Source organism: Stenella coeruleoalba (assembly GCF_951394435.1).
Source record: "Stenella coeruleoalba genome assembly, chromosome: 2".
Lineage (NCBI taxonomy): Eukaryota > Metazoa > Chordata > Mammalia > Artiodactyla > Delphinidae > Stenella > Stenella coeruleoalba.
In genome coordinates this window covers 72,990,436-73,013,265 of record NC_137147.1, presented here as the reverse complement: position 1 = coordinate 73,013,265, position 22,830 = coordinate 72,990,436, and the positions used below count along the sequence as shown (strand labels likewise).

The 22,830-nt window shown below is 44.4% G+C and overlaps 3 protein-coding genes across 9 annotated transcripts; 1 reads left to right on the top strand and 2 right to left on the bottom strand.

The window, feature by feature from the left end:
* Positions 1–636: 636 nt before the first annotated feature.
* NEDD8 (NEDD8 ubiquitin like modifier) lies at positions 637–10,517 on the bottom strand. Its single transcript, XM_079912387.1, has 4 exons — positions 10,386–10,517; positions 1,837–1,884; positions 1,586–1,668; positions 637–1,000 (listed from the first exon to the last, which is right to left on the bottom strand). Exons 1-4 carry the CDS (start codon positions 10,401–10,403, stop codon positions 904–906), a joined length of 246 nt encoding a protein of 81 aa, XP_079768513.1. The 5' UTR covers positions 10,404–10,517; the 3' UTR covers positions 637–903.
* A 52-nt stretch (positions 10,518–10,569) lies between these two features.
* Positions 10,570–19,262, top strand: GMPR2 (guanosine monophosphate reductase 2). 3 transcript variants are annotated; one of them, XM_079912384.1, is made up of 11 exons: positions 10,570–11,007; positions 11,411–11,506; positions 11,648–11,767; positions 13,892–13,975; positions 14,126–14,299; positions 15,121–15,202; positions 15,294–15,400; positions 15,586–15,628; positions 16,312–16,471; positions 16,647–16,806; positions 19,070–19,262. In XM_079912384.1, the coding sequence occupies exons 1-11, from the start codon at positions 10,750–10,752 to the stop codon at positions 19,076–19,078; spliced, it is 1,293 nt and encodes a 430-aa protein (XP_079768510.1). In that variant the 5' UTR covers positions 10,570–10,749; the 3' UTR covers positions 19,079–19,262. The 3 variants fall into 3 exon arrangements, with proteins under 3 accessions (XP_079768510.1, XP_079768511.1, XP_079768509.1); XM_079912385.1 differs by lacking the exon at positions 19,070–19,262 and having other exon boundaries at positions 14,126–14,200; positions 16,647–16,837; XM_079912383.1 differs by lacking the exon at positions 19,070–19,262 and having other exon boundaries at positions 16,647–16,837.
* TINF2 (TERF1 interacting nuclear factor 2) lies at positions 15,343–21,413 on the bottom strand. Of its 5 annotated transcripts, none has more exons than XM_079912378.1 (9): positions 20,401–21,413; positions 20,158–20,262; positions 19,936–20,037; positions 19,293–19,400; positions 19,092–19,188; positions 18,462–18,924; positions 18,309–18,376; positions 18,110–18,201; positions 15,343–15,653 (listed from the first exon to the last, which is right to left on the bottom strand). In XM_079912378.1, the coding sequence occupies exons 1-9, from the start codon at positions 20,590–20,592 to the stop codon at positions 15,483–15,485; spliced, it is 1,398 nt and encodes a 465-aa protein (XP_079768504.1). In that variant the 5' UTR covers positions 20,593–21,413; the 3' UTR covers positions 15,343–15,482. The 5 variants fall into 5 exon arrangements, with proteins under 5 accessions (XP_079768504.1, XP_079768505.1, XP_079768507.1 ...); XM_079912379.1 differs by having other exon boundaries at positions 19,302–19,400; XM_079912381.1 differs by having other exon boundaries at positions 20,623–21,413.
* Positions 21,414–22,830: the final 1,417 nt, after the last annotated feature.

Sequence of the window (22,830 nt, the reverse complement as noted above, 5' to 3'; positions counted from 1 at the left end):
CTCGCCAGCTTCTACTGAGCTAGAGGAGACAAGGAAGGGAAACCCTTTCTTCTGGCACCCGTCTCTCATTTTATCTCACCAACTGAGCCCTAAAGTGATCCATCATAGCTTGTCACTCCACACTCATCCTTTCTCCACATCAGCCACTCCACCGTATACAGCCTAGAGCCCTCAGCAATATTCCAGCCATAAAAGAATGCAGTGTCCGCTAAGCTCTTGATGCCTTTCTTGAAACAGGCCCCAAATGTCCAGTAGAGTCACAATGGGGGAGAATTCACTCTCCTGGTTTCTACCACCCGCGTCAGTAGTATGCTGACAGATATGTAACAACCAGTTTGGGGAGGACTGATTTGTATTGTTTGTCAATTTCTGTAAATATTCCTACCATGGCCAATTTCAAGCTACCAACACGAAGTCACTTAATATGGGGTTAGGAAAGATGCCAACAATTAGCTCTGGAGCCGGGTAAGAGCTGGCTCCAGCACACCACTGAGTGTAGACTCTTAAGCATCTGAGAACCCCTCTAAGGGCACATTCTCTTACACTGTCCTACTCCTTCAGCCTGGTATAACTGAGTGTGCATTGGCCCATTTTGATTTCAGTCACGTTTGTGCAATAGAAGAAAGATTCCAGGAGGCCAGGAAATATTTTATTGACAACCAGGGACATAGCCATTAACAGAGGGAAGCACACAGGACTGCAAACTAAAACCCAATAGCCAGCAAGGGCCCTTTGGGCCAGGAACACTGCATCCTGGGGTCCTCACAGTCTCCCACCAACAGACACACAAGACTGGGCATCCAGGAGAGGGGGCAGTGGCTCTGGTGTCCCACAGTGTGAGAGGATACATGATTCCTCATAATGAGCGACAGGGCAAGGAGGTGAAATGCAGGGGGGCGTCCATCACTGCCTAAGACCACCTCCTCCTCTCAGAGCCAATACCAGGTGGAGGACTGAACCACCTAGTATCTTGTAATCAGCTGCTGTCTTCTCATCGTTCCTGCAGGAAGAGGCAAAAAAAAAGAAAAAAGGTATTAGAAATACCATCTAGAGCAAGGTTCTTAACCTGGGTTTCATGGATCTGTCTGGGGATCTATGAATGCAGATGAGAAAAAAATTACATCTTTATATTTTTACTAACCCCTAACTGAAATTTGATATTTCTTTCAGTTTTGAACACAGGCAAAAAACCCACAGGGGTATTATTAGCAATATGGGTAACTTGTTAACAACAAAAATTAGATATTTTCCTATCATTTCACAACTATTTGTAGGTATCTTGAAAATCTTTTAAAATTATAGTAGTTATTATATCCATCATTAGATCTTAATGAAGTACATATATCACAAACTTGCTTTTTTAGTAGTGTGATAAGTGTATCTCGATCCTATTAGTTTCTTTTGTAATTCCATGCATTTTATTTTATGTCTGCAAAAATCTAATTCTGAGAAGGGGTTCATAGCCTTCATCAAATTGCCAAAGGGTCTGAGACAACAAAAAAAAGGCAGGCCTGCTCCACCTCCAGTACTTGCATCTTCATCTTCACGTAAGATGGCCACGCCCTCATTCCCATTCCAAACTTACATCTGTTTACCACTGTAGATGAGCCGCTGCTGCTGTGGGGGGATTCCCTCTTTCTCCTCCACACGCTCCTTGATTCGCTCCACCTTTAGGGGTACAAGTAGTCAGGGGTTGCTCAGGGGGAAGGACCGTGGAACGGGAAAGAACAAGAGCTATGCAGAGAGTATGAGAGCGGAAGGACTCAGTTCATCAGCATACCCAAGCAAGTGTACATGTAGGGAGATAGGCATGGAGAGGTATTGGGCGTACATTACCTTGTCTGTGGGTTCAATGTCAATCTCAATCTCCTTTCCGGTCAGCGTCTGAAACAGGCAACGGTTTCATGAATCCTACAGCCCAATATACAATTTGTCTCCTAGGTAAAACATCCTGGCCTAGTCTTGGGGGATCTACTACCTTCTGAGAAACGCACATTCTCAAAGCTGATTTGAAGTGTCAGAAGTTTTGACCACACCCGATTTCAGACATTTTTAGGCTGTGAACAACTTTGATAGGGGAAGATTCTGTAAACCATTTGACCCTTTTAATCTCACAGGTCATCTCACCTCCCATTCTGCTAGAATCCAAGAGAATACCATAACTCCTTTTGATAAGACAGCAATGAGAATTGTCCTAAGGAAAGTATTCCTTTGAGAAGGACCTTATCTCATGTACCAATGCTAGAAATTAACATTCAGATAACTCAAAGAATTCTCTCAGGGACACTGGAGATCACCTCTGACCAACATTTTTTTTTTTAATATTTATTTATTTATTTATTTGGTTGTGCCGGGTCTTAGTTGTGGCAGGAGGGCTCTTTAGTTGTGGCTCGAGGGCTCCTCAGTTGTGGCATGCGAACCCTTAGTTGCAGCATGCATGTGGGATCTAGTTCCCTGACCAGGGATTGAACCCAGGTCCCCTGCATTGGGAGCACAGAGTCTTAACCACTGCACCACCAGGGAAGTCCCTGACCAACTTTTTAAGTAATACTAGAATTCAACATTCTATTCTCCCATATCTTCTCCAGACTTCCACCTAAATCCTAAATTGCAGCTCTGGTCTTCTTGACTTCTTCTATAGACAAAGGGCTGCTGATATTCAAACAATAATTATACTCATTGTACACTTATAAACGTGCTTCATCCAATCTAATCTCCCATCCATCCTTGCTCTTCAAACTCCATCTGCACCAGTCTACAGTAATCCATAATTTAGGGGCATTTTCCTTGCTTCTACTGTTTTTCTTGTTGCCATGCCCTCTTCCGCTCTTTTGCAAACCTTCAAGGGACGCTTTAAGATTGATGACTTGTCCCCAGTACACTTTAAGAGCCATTACAGCTAGTTGTTTAAGTGTCAAACTCCCCAATTTATACTCCAGCTCCCTAAAGGACAGAGACTGTTCAATCTTCCTAATTTAAGCACAAAGCACAGTGTTTGACATAGAAGCAGTCAATAAATATTGGTGGAACAGCTAAATACACCAATGATCATGCTATGATCACAGCCAACATCTACTGAACACTTTCCAAGAGTTAGAAACTACGCTGAGTATCTTACAGGCGTCAATACATTTAATACTTGCAAGTACTTGTGAGATATGTACTATTACTATCACCATTTATAGTTGAGGAAAATGGGGTTTGGACAGGTTAAAAAGCATGCCTATGAAGTCAAAAGGAGAGTATGAATCCAAACACAAACTCTCTGGCCCCAGAACCTGAGCTTTCAGCTCTGTACTCAGTACTGCCCAAGTCTGGCTGATCTAGTATTGAGACCCAATGTACACTCCTGTGGTGGACTCACAAAATAACATATGGTTCCTACTTATGATATTCACAAAGACCAGCATGAAGAAAGTACTTAGGATCTAACTTCTCAACCATGAGAATGGTTCACTACTAAGGATATTTCAAAAAATCCAAGAGTAACTCCTTTGGATTGACCTGTTTGGATGCAAAAGAATAAATTACAACAGTGATTTTCAAGTTTCCACCCCAACTCAAGCTGGTCTGTTTGAAAATTTTCAATAGTCTATAGTAAAATGAGAAAAATAATGACAACAATGAGATTTTCATGAAACTAAATATTTTCAGGTGTTAAAATGTCCTTTTATGAAACGACAGTGACAGTATATGGTATTTCTTTAGGCTCCTTCCTGACAAAATGAAAAGTATGCAATACCATGTTGTCCACAAATTATCTCAATTTATTGATCATAATACTTTAAATGCAAAGACTCTTTAACCAGACAATTCTATTTCTAGATAACTAACCTTAAGGAAAAACTTGAAATTTGAGTACGTATTCAAAGAGGAACTTGTGAGGTTTACTGCAACACCTTTCATAAAAGCAAAACACAAGAAACAGCCTAATGCCTATTAATAGGAAAACTATTAAACTATGGTACAGCCATAGAATTATATATATATATACACACATATATATATATATATATTTTTTTTTTTTTTTTCTCTGTACGCAGGCCTCTCACTGTTGTGGCCTCTCCTGCTGCGGAGCACAGGCTCCGGACGCGCAGGCTCAGCGGCCATGGCTCACGGGCCCAGCCGCTCCGCGGCATGTGGGATCTTCCCGGACCAGGGCACGAACCCGTGTCCCCTGCATCGGCAGGCGGACTCTCAACCACTGCGCCACCAGGGAAGCCCTAGAATGATATATTTATTATGCAACAGTTTATACACTAACATGGAAAGATCTAGAGAACGTATGATTATGTATCATTTTCTATATGTAAATATATACATACATACATGCATAGAAGAAAGGATTAAAAGTATACCTATCTCCTAAAATTATGATGATCCTTGAGAAGGGGAGTAGGATTGAGGAGACCAAAGCTAACTCTCCCTTTATCTGTACTATCTAATAAAATATCTAATAAAAATATATTCCTTTATCACATGAATATTAATAAATATTCATTCTGATTTAATAATAACAATTTTTAAAGAGTACAAAAGACTCTAACAGAAAGCCTAGAACTGTTCTCCCAAGAGTCAGATGCTTGGGCTTTATGACATTTGAAAAAAATTATTGCTTTATAAAATCTAAAACTCTAGCACTGGTCCTTTGTTTCTGAGATCGACTATAGAAGCCTATGAATGTATCCAGAGAGCAATCTGGCATATGGTGTCCCAGCAATAACACTTCTGGGAAAATAATCCTCTGTCCAAAAATATACCTATGACAATGAATTGCAACTTTTTGAAACTGAAAAACTAGAAACACAATCTAAATATCACACAATTGAGGGTTAAATAAATTATGGTACAAACACAGGGGGAAAATCACACAGTTCTCAAACAATGTTTAGACTAACAGTATAATTCTTATTTTGTAACTAAAGAAATACACACACACATACGTGTATTTATATGCTTTCAAAAAAGTTTGGAAGGATGTAGACATCAGTGCTTTTATCTTGAGTTTTGAGATTATGGGTGATTTAAATTATTTTCTTTGTGCTTTTTTGTATTTTCCATTTTTTAATACCATGAATACACTGAGATGAGAAAAAAAATTTAAAACAATGTCCTTGATGAGAGTATAAGGAAACCATTCTGTAAAGCAGCACTGTCCACTAGAGATAGAAACTTAGTGAAAGCCACATATACAATATTAAATATTCTAGCAGCCACATTTTTAAAAGGTGAAATTAATTTTAATATTCTGAAACCCAATATATTCAAATTATTAATATATTTTACATTTTCTTCTAAATCTTCAAAATTCTGTGTGCATTTCATACTGACAGCACACCTCAATTCAGATGATAAGTTATCATCTGAAATACTTGATCTGTATTTAAGTTTCACAATTTACAGTTGAAAAAGTATGTTTACATTCCCAACTTGTTCCAAACAAGTTAAAAGGTTTTGCAACTACTGAATAAAGTTTCAGTTCTTATATTAAATTAATTAAAATTAAATACAAATAAAACAAATGAATTCCTCAGTCTCACTAGCCACATTTCCCGTGGTCAATAGTGCACGTGGGCAAATGGCCACTGTACTGGACACTGCTCAAGGATCCCAGCTAATGTAGGAAGCAACAATAAAATCAGAATATCCCCATTTTGTAAACTCCAATGAAATAATGGATCTAGGCAATGACTAACATCGCAGAAAGCAAAACAACCTGACAGAAGCATGTCACAATACCACCTATGAATTATTCTCACACATGAACAGACAAAAAGGACAAATCAAGCCTCTCGATCTTATTACCAATTGACAGGAAATACAGAGGAAAGAGGAATATATTAAAAGACAGCATGGGAATGTAATCAGCAAAATTCAAACTATAGGAAACTCTACGGGAACAACCACCTAGATCATTCAACAAGAAAAAAAATGGGGGAAATGGGGAATTACAGGTTTAAAGAGGCCTAAAATACTTATCAACCAACTACAATGTATGAATCTTAGTTGGATCCAGATTCCAACAAATTGTAAAAAACAAATGAGACAATGATAGTGTGAAATCACTGTTGATTTTTTAGGTGTAATAATTATGGTTATGTTAGTAAAAAAAGTTCTTTTTTACAGATAAATACCGAAATATATACCAATAGTATACGCTACGCTATCTGGGACTTGCTCCTTAAAACATAAGGTAAGTTGGTGAGTATAAATAAAATACGATTGGCCATGAGATGATCGTTTTTGAAGCTTCGTATGGGGTGCATTATTCCTTCTCTCTGCTGTTGTATATGTCTGAAATTGTCATAATTAAAATCATTAAAAACTGAACAATTTTAAAAGATATTCTTGATTTTAATTTTAAAAGATATTTTAAAAGACCATGCCATACTGGATTTCTTCCCTCAAATCTGGTCATTGTGACCTGGGAATACATTCACTGCTATTCAGCTAGTCTATGATGAACCTCAGCCTGACATTCTGCTATAAGCACTGTAGGGGATATAAAAGAAATTAAGTGACCCAGCCCTTGCCAACAATCTCTTTCAAGTGAAGATTTACAACCAAGAGACACTGAGACATACAATTAATAGAACAAACCAATGCACAAGAAATGCCATACTGAATGTTATCGTCCAAAATACAAGAGGCAGTGACAAAGTGCCGTGGTGAGGGAAAATCAACAGTGATTAATTTAAACCTGAGATAACACTTCACACCCACTAAAATAGCTATAATAAAGATGGGTGCAGAGTAGCTGGAATGCTCACTCATTGTAAGTAGGGATGTAAAATGGTGCCATACTTTGCAGATCTGTTTGGCAGCATCTTTTAAAGTTATACATGACCTAGTAATTCCATTCCTAGGTATTTATCCAAAGGAAATGAAAACATAAGTCCACAAAAAGACAATGTTCATATCATCATTTCTGGCTATTAGAAGCCTCCTTCATAATAGCCAGAAACTGGAAATAACCCAAACGTCCATCAACGGGAGAATGGATAAACAAATTGTGATACAGTCATCTAATGTCGTATTACCAAGTAATAAGAAGGAGCTACAGACACAACAACAGACATAATGCTGAGTGAAAGAAGCCAGACACAAAAATGATATATTCTATAATTCCATTATATTAAATTCTAAAACAAGTAAAACTAACCTATGGAACTTTCAGAGGGCAGGGGTGAAAATGTTCTAGATCTGTGGCTACATGGGGGTATACTGTTGTTAAAAACTCCTTGAACTTAACCCTTAAGAGCTTTGTGTTTTATTTTACGTTTAAAAAAGCATGAATGAGAAAACTGGGGCTTAGATAGTAAAGACAGGTGCCCAAAGTAATTTGCTAAGAGGAATCAATGCAGGATCTGAGGTTAGGGAATAATATGACGAAAAAGAAGGTTAAAGAAGACCTGTACACTATGATTTTGTACACCGTATTTTGGTATAGACTCTAAACTTTATTATTATTTTTAAAAAATACATATACTTTATTTTTTTTAAGAATTTTTTGATGTGGACCATTTTTTAAAGTCTTTATTGAATTTGTTACAATATTGTTTCTGTTTTATGTTTTGGGATCGAACCCACACCCCCTACACTGGAAGGTGAAGTCTTAACCATTGGACCACCAGGGAAGTCCCTAGACTCTAAACTTTAGAGGGGAATGGCAGTAGGAAATCTTGTTGGAGGTACCCCAACAAGAGGTATTTCTCTGGAGGTATCACAGAGAAATAAAGATATAAGTTAATGAGACCCCAGATGAGAACAAGGGTAATGGGAATAGAAAGAAAATCAACAGAAAGATGTATCAAAAGAAAAATTAGGTTCTATAAGAGAACAATGATTTTAAAGAACTGGGTTCCAGGTAACTGGTAGATTGATGGGATCAATATATGAGATGAGTATTGCGAAGATGGCTTAAGACAGAAGATGCTGTATTTAATTTTGGAAACACAGAGATGAGGCATCAAGAGAAGTTTTAAATCACGAGTGTGCCAACTAAAGGATGTCACTTGCCTCCTGGTTCTACAAGAATTAAGTCATTAGCCACTGCAGTCGCTGACTTTCAACCCAGCCTGAAAGGAGTTCAAGGGGGAGACAGGAATGAGGCACATCAGGAATGTGCTCTGGGAAAATTAATAGAACACGCCTTTAGATAGTTAGATATTTTCAGGAGAAAATTTTATGAACCCAAATTCTTGCATCTTCCCATACTTAGAAAAGCACTAAAACCATTAACTAAGATATCTGTTCCTCTTGACTAGCAGCAACCTTCTACCGAGATGTGTGCTTGATTACCCTTTGCCAAAATCACATACATGCTGACCTCCCCCACTTACCTTTGGAGCAGTTCCTCAGTGCTATCTAAGAGGCTGTCTCCTGGGCTAAGGTCCTCAGTAAGTCCCCAAATAAACTGAACTCACAGCTCTTATGTTGTGTGTTTTTCCTTCCGTGGACAAGGGATTTAGTTGTAAAAGATTGCAAAAAGAGATACGGAATAAGTTACCTACATGGAGAAGGACAGTGGAGAATGAATAATTCACAAAGGAACCCTGCTAAAAAACCTATCATTTGTATAGTAGTTCACAGCTAATTGCTTTATTTATTTAACATACAAAAATGTATTTAACATACAAAAAAGAAAGAGAAAGATGGACAGAGAAACCTATTTGAAGGTGGAAAGGAAAGTGTTTTGGGAAAGGAGCCTGACAGTTTTAGAGAAGTACTAAATACAAATGGATTCAAAGAAAGTAGAACCTTGTATACTCCCCAGACAAGCAGAAATGCAGAATGTTAGAAATGCAGAATCTCGGGTTCCGTCCCAGACCACTGAATTAGAATCAGCATTTTAACAAGATCCCCAGGTGATTCTTACACATTTTTAAGTTGAGAAGCCCATCTAGAATACAGTATTTTCTTAAACTGCAGGTCTCAACCCATCAGTGGGTTATGAAATCAACTTGGAATAGAATTCGAAATACCAGAGCATATCACACACAGTTATTTTGTGTTGTATGGGACCATGAGGTAAAATTTTTTTGTGTAGGTTGAGATTTAAAAAAAGGTTTACAAAACACTGAACAAAAGTATAGTAATAACCTCTTCTTTGGACTAAGGGAGGACTAAGAGGACCTGAGAATCCATATGTATGGAAATAACATAAGCATTCACTTGCTAATGTTTCTCAAAACTTTTTGGACAGTGACCCACACTAAGAAATACATATGAACAAATATCACATCCATGCATGTAATATACATACAAAATAAAACCCAAAATTTCACAAACAATCCTCTTATCCAGAAGTATACCCTGATATCTCTATTTTTTTCTTTTTCTTGTTGCTTGTGACCCACGGACTTATTTAACTGATTTTACCACTAGTGACTGTTTTATAGCTCATTACTCAAAATTTGAAAAACAATGACCTTCAACATTCTGCTTGGCTTCAATCCTTAGCTAAGATGGTGGTTCAGAAGGACTGAAGAGATTAATGGCTATTATGCATGATAAATACACTAAAGAGCTGATGAAATAACGATAGACTTCCTTGGCAGTTTTTATTTTTAAATGCTAAACTAACGTTGCCTTTCAGAGGGCAGGGGGCACTGCATCAATTGTTAGTTTCTGTCCCTCCCTCTTAAGGCACAAAGGAGGAAATAGCAGATAGGACTAATGAGGGTTGGAAACTGGTGAAGAACCACAGGAGGCGGGATGGAGATGAAGGAAACACTGCTAGTACCAAGAACTAGGGCACTGATAACTAACTTGCCTCAGTCAAGGAAGGGAGGCTGGTCCAGGATGCTGGCTCAGAAATGCAGGTGCTAACTGAACACGCTCCCAGCTTTGTTTCCTGAAGGCCGGCTGAGATACTACACCTTGGCGACAACTAGCAAAAGCTCACAGTCTAGTTCCTGGGAGGCCCCGGTTCCCTAGGCTACGTTTTTGTGCTGTACTCGGAGTAGCCTACGTTAGGGGCTGGGAGAAGCAGGTAACTGGGGCATGAACGATGGAGAACAGAGCTTATTCCAAGAATCCGAGAGAGAGGGGGGCCAAGATGCTGCTAGGCCTTCTCTATGACCGCGGGGGTTCGAACACAGCGAGACCCCGGACAAAGGCGGCCTCCTTCTGGGTCAAAGAACGGTCCCGGAATGAAAGCAGGCACAGCACAGACCCCGGGGTCGTCTGGCTGGGCCAGCCCCTGCTCTCGAAGCCCCTTTGGGGACCCCCCCCTACATCCCATCAACCCTCGCGCGGAGCCCCGAGGCTGTCAGCCCCCTCCAAGCTCGGGAAAGGCGTGATTTTCCTTCCCGGCTTCTCCCTTAACGCACAGCGGCCAGCCCAGTACCACTGCGTCTTGGCAAGGCTGGAGGTGCTCCCACCTTCACTTTAATTAGCATCTTCTTCCCAGTTTGGGGCTGCACACAGATAAATTGCTGCTTCTACCGCTGCGATCGCCGATGCAGCTCCCCAGCACTCAGCCTGTGGGAGTCACTTCTGCTTCCGGGTCACTGCCTGGCTCCACCCCCCACCCCCCCCGCACCTCGCTCCTCCTCCTTCTTTCCACGGGGTTCCGGAAAGGCTCAGGAATGCGTCCGCGTTTCGTTTCTGTGGCGTCGTAAAAAAAAAAAAAAAAAGGAGGCGGCCCGCCTAGTTACAGCAGAGATGACGCCTCTGCAATTCTGAGAGTTCCCAGCAAGCCGGGGCTAGTATAAAGCGGGGGCGGAACGAACGACTCCTCCCATCATGCCAGGGGGCAGCTCCGCGCGTCCCACCCTGGGAGTTATAGTTCCCTGCCCCTCAGATCCAGCGGCATCCTCAGTGTGTGAACTCTGTTACCCAGAAGGCCTCCAGCACCGAAGCTGGAATTCCTCGGTTACTCGTTCTCTCCGGCAATTAGCGGAACCTGTTAGCGCTGCCCACAAGGCTCAGCGGGGCTGCGCGAGGTTAGTGGCTAATCAAGAGGAGCTTCGGTCAACTGCCACCTGGCCCCGGCGACAGGAAGTGAGTACCCCTATTCCGGAAGCTGGTTTTGGGATCCCACCACTCCTTCTCACTCCCAAATCTGCCTCTTATCCCAAACTGCTCTTTGCAGGGGCGGGAGAAAGAAGAGTAGTGGGGTAAGGAACGCACCATTTAGGGTCTCTCACGACTCCATCCCAGTTCTTCTCCCCAACAAATAGTATCTAGGTTGAAGACACCGAGAGTAAGTGAAACCACCCGAGTCTGAGGTGACGGTCTTCAGGGACTATGCCTCGATCAATGCCCTGACCTTCCACAATTTAAGCGAGGAGAGAGATGAGCCCGCCAGCCCTAACAGAACATTAAGTTCTAAGGGAAAATTGGCTCAGCTACCGCCTCCTGACTTTTCCTACCTTCCAGCTCTCAGATTCGCTGCTACCCTTAGGTGCTTGCCATGCCTCACATCGACAACGACGTCAAACTGGACTTCAAGGATGTCCTGTTGAGGCCCAAACGCAGTACCCTTAAGTCTCGAAGTGAGGTGAGCCTGCTTCTCTAGTTGCTCTTTCTTGATCCCAAGCTCCTGGAGGGCCAGGACTGGGAAAGATTCCTGGCTTTTGCCCTCCTGCAATACTTGTTTTTTGGATAAATGAAATGCTTAGTTTCCTGTTCATATCTGCAGGTGGATCTCACAAGATCCTTTTCATTTCGGAACTCAAAGCAGATGTACACTGGGATCCCCATCATTGCAGCCAATATGGATACTGTAGGCACCTTTGAGATAGCCAAGGTTCTCTGTAAGGTAGGACTTCCCTCATACCCCTTCCTCATGGTGTCCAGTTTTGTGGGCTGACTGCAGAGGTATCTGCATCCCCACCCCCATCCCAGGTCAACTCTGGCAGTTAACAGTCAGGATGCTCAATTTCTGTTTTTGCAGTAGTATTAAGGCCCCTTTATCTGATAACTTTAAAGGGCCATCTGAATTAATGAGATTCAAAGCTAAATTTTGCCCCCATTGTAACAGAACTTTCCCTTTTCTCCTGTCCAGCAGTTTATACATCCTGCCAACTTTTCCCACCACCCAGATCACCCTCTCCAAATCACCGGCATCCCTCTTTACACTACTGTTAGGATGCTCAGCATTCACTGTTTTAGTCCAGAAACTAGATATAGTTTGAGCATTCAAAAATTCCTAACTAGAAGATCCTAGAGAGAAGAAGTTTATTTTCTTTCATGCCTGTTTTTTTTTTTTTTTTTTTTTTTTTAAATCTTCCTCTTCTTTAAGTTCTAGGTTCCTGGGTGTTTCTGGGATGTGCCCAAAATGGAATGTATTTTTCTTATATACAGGTTATTGCTCATTTTCAAAATGGAAGCTGCTGCTCCTTTCAGTAATATTACCTGTCTCTGTATTTGTAGCTGAGAAGGTAGATAGTTTGGGCATCCTGAGGACATATGCACTCTTCTGGTTAATCCAGGTAGCCCTGGTTGATGGATTCTGCTGCTGCTTGTGGCTCTGTCAGCCTTAAGGACTTCATCTCTCTTTCTCTATTTTTGATTGCTGTAAGTCTTTGTGGAATGTCTGCTATCATTTCTCTGAGGTTCATAGCTATGCAGCTTTAGTACTGTATTACTATTGCCATTTACCAACTGCTTAGGAATCCCACTGTTGCCCGTTGTCCACCTGGCCTGTCCAATAGAGTTAAGGAATGGTGAATCTGACTTCAGTGTTAACAAATGTCCTATAATGTATGGACCTTGCCGGGACTGTCTTGATGCTTTATGTTGAGACTGGCTTTTCATTACTGCTGAGTGCTGAAGAAATCAGATTTTAGAGATACAGCCAAGTCTCAGTAATAATTAAAAGGTTGGATGCAAGCAAGGATCTTTTTCTAGATCTCTAGCTTGGTATGTAATTGGATATGCTCATCATGCCACCCTATGCCAGTATATCTCCAAGGTCTGCTGACCTCCTAGAGTGATTTTTGTCTATTAGCATGTTGATGGCAGAGTGTTGCTGAGAAAGCACAGTTCTGTACCAGCGTTAGCTAGGTAGTGTTGATGATGATCTCTGAGTATTATAGCATTTGCACTTCCTTACTGCTGGCTGATGCTTGACTTCCTTGGGTCTCTCATCTGTTGCAAGATTTGTGCTGTCTTGTCTGTTTGCATGTCTGCACTTTTAAATCACAAACACCAGCATTCACAAGTGGCCTTTGAATGCCTTTCTCAAAGTATTGGGACGTTATTTGCAATTTGTTGTGCTAGGAAATACAAGTCTGATGAGTCATTATATCCTTGAACTTGGTTGACTGAAACAGACTAAATGAGATAAACTTTTCAGGTTGGTCCATGTCTCAAGAAAATTTGTCCTTTACTTTAGCAGAGATGGAGAAAGGGTAGCACCTTATTGACTGTTAACCTTAAGGCCTTACCTCTTGTAATTTTGAGAGCATTTAGGCTTACTGAATTACTGCTGGTAAATGGACCAGAAGATACCGCAAGTAGGTTAGCTCTGTACTAGGTTATCACAGGAGGGGCTGAATCAGTGCAGGCAGACACTGGCTCCGTCCAGCCTCTTCATGGTTCTTTCTTGTCTACTGCTTGTCCCACTGCACCAACAGCTTGTCCTTGTCACCTTTTAACTCAGAAGCGCTGTACGTGCTGGCAGGTGAAATCCAATCCAGGTGACTTTAGTACTTTGGTGGGAGTGTTGGGCAAGTACTAGCTTATGGCGAAAAGCCCGACTGCATTTGTAGAGAGAATAATGGTGGAACTGAGGTTTGAGCTCAACCACTGACTTCTTCAAGTTGCTCTTTCCAGACTTCAGTCCTTTTGTCCCTCAGATAGGATAATATAAAGGTCTATTTTTAGAAAAAGAGACTCTTAATGAAGTTCCCTCCTTTTTGATGGCTCTTTCTTCTCCCAGTTCTCCCTCTTCACTGCTGTCCATAAGCACTACAGCCTCGAGCAGTGGAAAGAGTTTGCTAGCCAGAATCCTGACTGTCTTGAGGTAACACTGGTCCTCCCCTGATCCACTCCTTAGCCCAGTCTTCCGGGAATCTTTGTGTGGCTTCCTGGGGACCAGCCCTTACCTTCCCACCCCTGTTGGCTAACCAACCAGGTCATTTCTTACATGCTAATGGCCCTGTTTCTCTCACAGCATCTGGCTGCCAGCTCAGGCACAAGCTCTGCTGACTTTGAGCAGCTGGGACAGATCCTGGACGCTATTCCCCAGGTGAAATATATATGCGTGGACGTGGCCAATGGCTACTCTGAACACTTTGTTGAATTTGTAAAGGATGTGCGGAAGCGCTTCCCTGAACACACCATCATGGTATGTCTCTACTACCCTGCAGTGGGTCCATTCCTCTCCTTCCTCCACTCTTTCCCGCCACACCATTTTGTTACACCAGTTCCTTTCTCCTCTACTGCATTTCCTAGTCCACTTAATCATGTCACTGGGTGATGATCCATGGTTCCATGCTTTAAATGTTTGTGTACTGGCCAGTGCCGTCTTCTCCGAACCTTGATACCTAGTCTTTGTAAATCCAGTGTCCGACATCACTCACTAAACCACAATGGAACATTTCTGCATCGTACATACCTCTAGTACATACACACCTGCCCAAAGGTATGGAGAGATACTACAGTCATATTGAAGGGGATGCATGAAATGTTGTTTTATTTTATTTTTACAAGCTCAGGGGAGTTATGACAACGCCTCACTTTCCTCGCAGCATTGAGTGGTCTCTCTGTTCTGTCCATCAAAAGCAAGTACAATTGTGTAGATGGGTATTTAGCTGACATTACCATGTCCTCCCCCTTTCCCTGAAGCCAGAGAGGTTTCATGACATAACAGCTTAAGCAAAGGATGTGCTTGGGTCTTTTGGAGGGGAGGGGGAGATAAATCTACTGTAAATCAGATGTGAGCTTGTTCCAGTTGGACCCCCGCTTTACCCTGGTACAACGGTGACACTGGCCACTCACCCCCTTACCTCAGCTTGGAAAGCAGGGTCCTTTGAAGTGACTCGTCTAAAAGCCCTCAGAAGGCCCAAGTAGAGGGAACCAAGGTACTCTTCTTTGTAATAATGCTGGAAGCATGCGATCGGCTCTTTCTGACCCTAAGAATGCTCTGTTTTGATGGTTCTGTCCCAGGCAGGGAATGTGGTAACAGGAGAGATGGTGGAAGAGCTGATTCTCTCTGGGGCTGACATCATCAAAGTGGGAATTGGACCAGGTAAGCTGGTTCACTGGGGGCCACTGGCCACCGCTTCAGTGGCAGACACCTGTGGAGAACTTCCCTCTCATTCTTGTCACGTTCTTCTCAGGCTCTGTGTGTACCACCCGGAAGAAGACCGGAGTTGGGTATCCACAGCTGAGTGCAGTGATGGAGTGCGCAGATGCTGCCCATGGCCTCAAAGGCCACATCATTTCCGTAAGGCCAAGAGCAGGGTAGGGTATGAGGCTGCCAGACATCTGGGTTCTCTGCCAGGTCTGGAGGCTCTGGTAGAGGTGGATCAGGACTCCTGGGTTCCTGTCAGCTTTGAGGTGGGCCACTGGGACCTCCTAGAGGGCTTGGGGCATCCATACTCTCCCTTCATAGTGCTCCTTACTTTGCAGGATGGAGGCTGCAACTGTCCCGGGGATGTGGCCAAGGCTTTCGGTAAGGAGGGCACAGAAGGAGGATCCTGTAGAAGAGGATAAGTCACCTCTGAGGGTCTAGGATCAGGCTAGGGAAGTCTAACAAAGCTGTTCAGATTCTTTTATAATATGACTAGTGACCCAGAAGCCTGTGGTGTCATCTGGGGCAAACCAGCAGGGGAAATCCTGAGACTCTGATGTGGACTCTCCTAATGTGGGCCAGGGCCATCTGCATCATCCCCTGGACTGCGGGACAGTGCAGATGCCGAGCCCCACCCTCGACCCATGGCATCTGGCTCTGGGGAGTGGGGCTACAGATCTGCATTTTCCCAGCTTCCTAGGTGATCCTTGTTCACACTGAAGTTGGAGAGCTTTGCTCTTGGGACACTTGAAGTGAGTCTTGTTCGGCTGGGCAGAGTAAAAAGAGGTGACCAGGAGATGGCGAAAGCAGCAAAAAGGAGAGAGCAGAAGCCAGGCAGAGCGTCTCCAGAGGCTCGATTTTAAATTCTTGTAAAGTCCACTGAGGAACAGAAGCCAGGGCAGAGTAGGCCTGTGCACTGGGTTGTGGGCCAGCTAGGGAAACAAAACCAGGAAGATGCCAGAATCATTGGCAGGCCTGAGAATTTTGTGTAAGTTGCTTCTGAGGGTGACCATGTTGGAACCTGGGCCAGATTCATCTCTTTCCCCTCTTGTTGGTGCTGGCAGGGGCAGGGGCTGACTTCGTGATGCTGGGCGGCATGCTGGCTGGGCACAGCGAGTCAGGTGGTGAGCTCATCGAGAGGGATGGCAAGAAGTACAAGCTCTTCTATGGCATGAGTTCTGAAATGGCCATGAAGAAGTATGCCGGGGGCGTGGCTGAGTACAGGTAGGTGTGGAGGCCGGAAGCTGAGGGTTCTTGGAAAGCGTGACTTCCCAAGTAAGGTGGTGGCAGAACTTGGAAGAAAAGTGATGAACAGGGACTAAATGCTAGAGATTGGGGAAGAGTCATTGGGCTTAAGAAATCCAGACAGAAAAGGTAAGAAAGCTTTTCCTCTTCTAAGGGCCTCAGAGGGAAAGACAGTGGAGATGCCCTTTAAAGGGGATGTGGAACACACTATCCGAGACATTCTTGGAGGCATCCGCTCCACCTGTACCTACGTGGGAGCAGCTAAGCTGAAGGAGCTGAGCCGGAGAACTACCTTCATCCGTGTCACCCAGCAGGTGAATCCAATCTTCAGTGACAAGAGCTAGACCTGAGCAGTTCTGCCCTCCCAGGGCGCCAGCACCCACCACAGGGCTCCCCAGTGGGCCCCTCTCCCATCCCAGCTACTAGGGCTATTACTTGGTCATTTCCTATCCTCTCTCTGCTAAGGGCTCCTGCAGTATTCTGTACTTTATCTGCACATGCAAAATGCCCAGGGCACCCACTGGGGAGGAAGCAAGGAAGGCAGGCTGAGAAAATAAAGTTAAGATAATCAAATGGGAATCTGGGGACCCAGAATCCTGAAGATTATTAAAAGGAAAAGATGCTCATTCATACATAAGTGTTTTATATGGCCTTGGTCTGGAAGAGGTAGGCTTTTAGAATCATGTTTTGTTAATCAGATTCATTAAATAGATCTCTGAATATCTACAAAGCTCAGAAGTGTTTATGTATTTTAAATACCTCAATAAAGAGAGATCCCAATGACTTTGAGATTCTGGGGATTTCTGCACAAGGATGGCATCTGGGTGCTGCTGCAGGGCAAGTGGAGGAGTTGGCACTGACCCAGTGGAGTCAAGGACAGTGAGTGCCCTTTCCATGAAGCATCTCCATTCTAGTGCCACCACCCCCAAGTAACGTGGCAGCATGAGAATTTACAAGTATATTCTGGCATCAGACCACACACAGTATTTTCAGAATAGCAAAAGGAAATTTCTCTTCTAGGCTCTCAGCCCTGGTAACCCTTTTGGGCATGTCTGAACGACACTCTCCAAGGGAAGTAAAGTGGCAAAGGGATCCCCTTCCAGCCCTGGAGAGGCCGGTTCTGTTTCTAAGGAATGACCTACACTGACCTTATAGAAGCCTTAATTCCCCTCCCTCAAACGAAGACAGTGTTTTAACAAATCCAAAATTTAATTATTAAGTATTACAAAGTAACTTTAGCAATATAGTCAGGCAACCCAAGCCTGGACTTCCACTTTATTACCCCTAAACTGTGTGAGAGCTGAGGAGGAAGGAGACAGGCAGAGTGCCGTGGGCATTCCAGTCTAATCACAGCAGTCTAGAACTGTCTGTATGGTTAGGAAGAGGGACAGATACACCACTGGGGCCAGAAGCGGGGAGGTATTCACAGAAGGTGGGGATCAGGGTGTCAAACTTTGTCTTCTGATAGTTTTCCAGAGAGTCCTGCAGAGAAGGGAGCAGGGAGATCCTATCATCACTGAAACATGCCCTGAGCCCTCCATATCCTGCATCATATGGCTTTCTATCTTGTTCTGCCCGCCCATCCCCTTCCCCAGCTTTCCATTCCTTCCTACTCACCCTTCCTTCCCTCTGGCCATTTTCTTCCTCGTCGGAGTCCAAAACCAGGTCCCCTAGAGTAATGTCAGAGCTGCACAGAGATGGAGGACGCACTGCAGGGAGGAAACCAGAGTCCAGGTACTCTTCTCAGTGAACACAGGACCTCAAGAGTCCCCAAGAGAGGAGGCTGTCTGATCTGGTCCTGACTCAGGATACCTACCTGACTTCCTGGCCCTAGGAGGCGATAATGACAATCTCAGGGGTTCCATGGGGCAATCCAAGCAGTTCCTAGGGTGGGAGCAAGCAAGACAGGGTGAAAGGAAAGCAGGCAGGGCATGTGCTGCTAGTAGGGAGAAGCAACTGTTGTACTCACTCCTTTTGCTCTGAGGCAGACAAGTCATTTGGGTTCTCCTTCAGAGCCCTTCCTCCCAGGGTCTTGGACGGACTCCTAGACTTGCCAGTCGAGGCTGCTCTGGTGCCCACAGCACCTGCTGGATCTGCTGTGTGTGTCCCATGTTCTTCGCTGTTCCCAGGCTTAGATATGACCTGCGTTGGTGAACCCAGATTCCTAAAGGGGAACAGCATGACTGTGGGGCGCTCCTTATGGCCTCTGCTAGTGGATGCCCACCGGGACTGGATTCTTCGCCGGCCTAGAGGGGCCAGATTGAAATGGTGGCCAGTCAAAGGTTCTGGGTGCTTCCTTGAGGCTGGATCCTGAGGAGGGTGTGGGCCAGGCCGGGCTTTTGGCAGAGGGTCGTGGAGTGCTGGTGTTGGTTGCTGAGGAGGACTCTGCTCCATGGGCTCTGTAGTGTTCACTGAATCAGTAGCAAAGCACTCTGAGAAAGAAAACAAATCTCTTTAAAAAGGCAATATAGTAACACATGGACTCAGTCTGGTTTCTTACGCCTCAGGCCCATGTAACCCTTCCAATAGGCTGCCTCAAAAGGTCGCAAGCTAAACACTCCACCCCCAAATTCTTAGTTTTCCTAGATGGTCCTGGTACCTGGAAGTGGCCACCCCATGTCCACACCATATTGGCTCAAGACAAAAGAAGAAGTGATGGAAACTCCAGGCTGCATCCAAGTCAGCACATCCTGAAGCTGTGGGCAGGGAGAGAGGCATGAAGACCACAGGCGTTGATACAACTCCACCCCCTACCCCCCACCCCAGCATTCTGCCCTTATGTGTTTTGCCCTAGCAAAACCTGCTGTGCCTGCAGTGTAGGCAGTGCTTTTTCCAGCTGACACAGGTATTCAAAAAACAGCTTTTCCATGGCAGCCAGAAAAAGTTCCCCGTACTCTTGTTCAAGTTCCTGCGGGAGGAAAAGAAGCAGGTCAACACACCATTGTAAAGCAATTATATTCCAATAAAGATGTTAAAAAAAATAAAAATAAAAAAAATAAATTATGTTGTACATTGTTGATGAAAGTATTTATACATTGAAGAAAAAAGCCTGAATGAATCTTCTCGATTAAAATCAGTAATGTTATTTATATTAAGCATTACTAATTTAAAATTGGGTCAACAACAAGGTCCTACTGTATAGTACAGGGAACTATATTCAATATCTTGTGATGAACCATATGGAAAAGAATATAAAAAAGAATGTATGCATATGTATAACTGAATCACTTTGCTGTACAGCAGAAATCAATACAACATTCTAAATCAGCTATGCTTCAATGAAAAAAAGATTCAGTTGTACATTTTGAATGGGTAAATTGTGTGATATATAAATTTTATATCAACAAAGATGTTTTAAAAAGTTAAAAAAAAAAAAAGGAAGCAGGTCAGAAGAGGACTAGAGAGAACAGCTACACCATAGCTTCCAAAGCAGCCAGTCCCACCTGTAGCTTCGAAGCCAAATCAACAGAGGCTTCTGCCAGCTGCTTCACCTGCTGGCAAAAGGTTTCCTGAGCCTCTGAGATCTTCCTCAGATCCTGCTTTGTCTGTTGAGGGTAAGGAAGGCAAACAAGTTAGGGGCACCAGAATCCAGTGACCGGGAGGAGGAACAACTTTGTTGCACCGCGTGTTAAGTGGAGGTAGGGCTTGCTCCAGGGACGACTCACGGCTTTGGGGTCCCGCACTGCAGGTCCAGACTCTGGGAAGTGGCGATGCAGGGCATTCAGAACCTGGGCCCAAGGCCGGCCCTGCAGGATCATATCCACCACCAGCTGTGAAGAGTGCTGAGCTCAGAATCCCCACGTCCGGGCAAGCTGCCCTTTTCCAACCGGTTCCACCCCCAAGCAGTCGGCCCAGGACAGGTCCTCGCATCCCCTTTCCCCTCTACCGGGTCCTACTGACTCCAATACCTTGGCCTTTAGGCCCATACACAGGCGTTCATGGTGCCGGTACCGAACCAAGCCGGGGGCAGCAGCGCGCAGGGATCGCAGAAACTCCAATACTCGCGGAAAATGCTCCACGCAGCGTCCGCGCACGACTTGCCAGCAGGCAGCGGCTACGAAGCGAAGAGCGGCGGGACCTGCCCCAGGGGGCGTGGCCATGGCCGGCGGGCCCCACCCCAGGAGCCGTACCTTTGTGTTCCTACCTCTGGCAAGGCTTCCCGCCTCCTCCTAGGGGCGCGGTTTCCGGTGGCCCTCACAGGCTCGGCTATTTCGGTCTGCGCCGGATAGTTCGCGATCCGAGACTGCGCCCTCCCATGGGCCACCGGAATCCCAGGGTTTTCTCCAACTCGGGCTGGAGCCTGAATGGAGAAGCTGGCCAGCTCCACTGGCAACAGGTCGTTCTGCCTTAAACGCCGCCGCTGTCTCGAACTCAAAGGCTACTTCGCTTCCGGCTCCGCGACCAGTTTCCCTACCCGGGAGAAGGGTGGTAGTGGAGAACCAATGGGCCGCCAGACAAGGGAGACGTCACGGCGCGTCATAAGGCCGCGCCCCGGCAGATCCGGCGACGCTGCCGGGCCCCGACCCAGCTGACCTGCGCTTCCGACGGCTGCTGAGCAGCTGGGACCGGGGACCTGGGCCCCGCCTCCCGCCCTTTCCCGCCTCCGGCCCTTTCCCGCCTCCGGCCCTTGCATTTCTTCGCGGAGCCTGCAGAGAAGGCCCGTCGTTCTTTGAGGTCTTGACTTTCTAGTCTGTAAAGCGAGGCTTATGCCACTTTCCCTCTCCATCGTCTTCACCCTCTCAAATACGATTCCTTAAATCCCAGCGCCCAAACCATCGCCTGCAAAGCCTTCCCCGGGCGGCGCGCCGCTTGCAGTAAGAGTTCAACTCTTTTTTTTTTTTGCAGAATGGGAGAGGGCGCCCGCCTTTAAAAAATAAAATTCAAAGTTTGAAAAGATACATCAGATTGTTAATCTGGTTTTTTTCTAGATGGTGAGACTGCAGGAAATTTTTGTGCTTTTCTGTGTTTGATATCTTTTTTTTTTAATCGTGTAGTTCTAAAATAAATAAAATAGATTTCCTTTTTCGAATTTCTGTTGTGCGCTTACTCCAGTCAGCCCCCTAATACAGTTGACCGTTTTACTTGTCTTTCTCCTGGTCACCCTTCCTGATGTCTCTCCTTATTTCCATTGCCCGGGACAGAACCTTGGCACACAGTGTATATTTTTTGTTGACTGAATTAATTACCTGCTCTGACTACCTTACAGGGATTTAGTGAAACTACCCTTTCCTTGGGCCATCTCCTTTCTTAGAGATACTGGCTCCTATATCCCTCCCTGTCTCCACTCAAGATCAGTCTTCTGAGGTGAGCCACACATTCGACTGCCCTTGGGACATCTAGCTGGAAGTTCCAAAGTACCCAAATCGGACATCTACGAAATTCTAGTTATCTTCCTTTTTACTTTTACCTTAATTTATTCTTTCCTTAAAGTTCTGCCTTTATGTAGATCTGAGTTTCTGACCTATGTCACTTTCCTTCTTTCTGAAGAATTTCTTTTAGCATATCTTGCAAGTCAGGTCTCCTGGCTACAAACTCCCTCAATTTTTGTTTGATAAAGTATTACTCTTTCACTTTTGAGAGATAATTTTGCTGGATACAAAAGCCTAGGTTGGTGGGCTTTTGTTCCCTCAACACTTTAAACATTTCACTGCACTCTCATCTTGCATGGTTTCTGAAAAGAAGTCCGATGTAATTCTTTTTTTAATATTTATTTATATGTTTATTTGGTTGCTCCAGGTCTTAGTTGCGGCAGGCGGGCTCCTTAGTTGTGGCATGCGAACTCCTAGTTGCAGCATGCATGTGGGATCTAGTTCCCTGACCAGGGATCAAAACTGGGGCCCCTGCGCTGGGAGCGCGGAGTTTTATCTACTGTGCCACTAGGGAAGTTCCCCCACTGCCCCGGAGTAATTCTTATCCTTGCTCCTCTATAAGTAAGATGTCCCCCCTTCTACCCCTCAAGTTTTGTTCAAGGTTTTCTCTTGGTCTTTGATTCTCTGTTCATCCTTCTTATAAGGACAAGAGTGAGAACTTTTAAGCTCCTTACATGCCAGACTGAAAACTGGAAGTTGTTTTCCATTTTAAATTCTGCTCTTTCTCCTGGCCTCTGTATTTCTGTGCATGGCACCTTTCTTTACCCATGAGTCAGAAAACAAGACCATCACCCTTAACTCTGTCCTCTCTCTTCTCCAAATCTAAACCCTCACCAAGTCTAATCAATTCTACTTCCTACAGAACTTTTAAACCTCCCCCCCTTTTTTTTCATTCTCACTGACTGTATCTTATTTCAGGTTCCCTGTCTCTCACATTGAGAAGACTCTAGTCTTCTCACCTCTAGCCCA

What these genes read in the sequence shown, in the direction of transcription:
- GMPR2 (XM_079912383.1), top strand. Translation starts at nt 10,750, where the DNA reads ATGCCAGGGGGCAGCTCCGCGCGTCCCACCCTGGGAGTTATAGTTCCC. An exon ending in TCCCTGAACACACCATCATG is followed by an intron (nt 14,300 to 15,120) that starts GTATGTCTCTAC and finishes GTTCTGTCCCAG; the next exon opens with GCAGGGAATGTGGTAACAGG. An exon ending in TCAAAGGCCACATCATTTCC is followed by an intron (nt 15,401 to 15,585) that starts GTAAGGCCAAGA and finishes CTTACTTTGCAG; the next exon opens with GATGGAGGCTGCAACTGTCC.
- NEDD8 (XM_079912387.1), bottom strand. An exon ending in ACATTGAACCCACAGACAAG is followed by an intron (nt 1,669 to 1,836) that starts GTAATGTACGCC and finishes GTACCCCTAAAG; the next exon opens with GTGGAGCGAATCAAGGAGCG. An exon ending in ATCTACAGTGGTAAACAGAT is followed by an intron (nt 1,001 to 1,585) that starts GTAAGTTTGGAA and finishes CTCTTCCTGCAG; the next exon opens with GAACGATGAGAAGACAGCAG.
- TINF2 (XM_079912378.1), bottom strand. Translation starts at nt 20,592, where the DNA reads ATGGCCACGCCCCCTGGGGCAGGTCCCGCCGCTCTTCGCTTCGTAGCC. An exon ending in CTACACTGCAGGCACAGCAG is followed by an intron (nt 19,189 to 19,292) that starts GTTTTGCTAGGG and finishes CCCTGCCCACAG; the next exon opens with CTTCAGGATGTGCTGACTTG. An exon ending in TCTGCCTCAGAGCAAAAGGA is followed by an intron (nt 18,377 to 18,461) that starts GTGAGTACAACA and finishes CTCCCACCCTAG; the next exon opens with GAACTGCTTGGATTGCCCCA.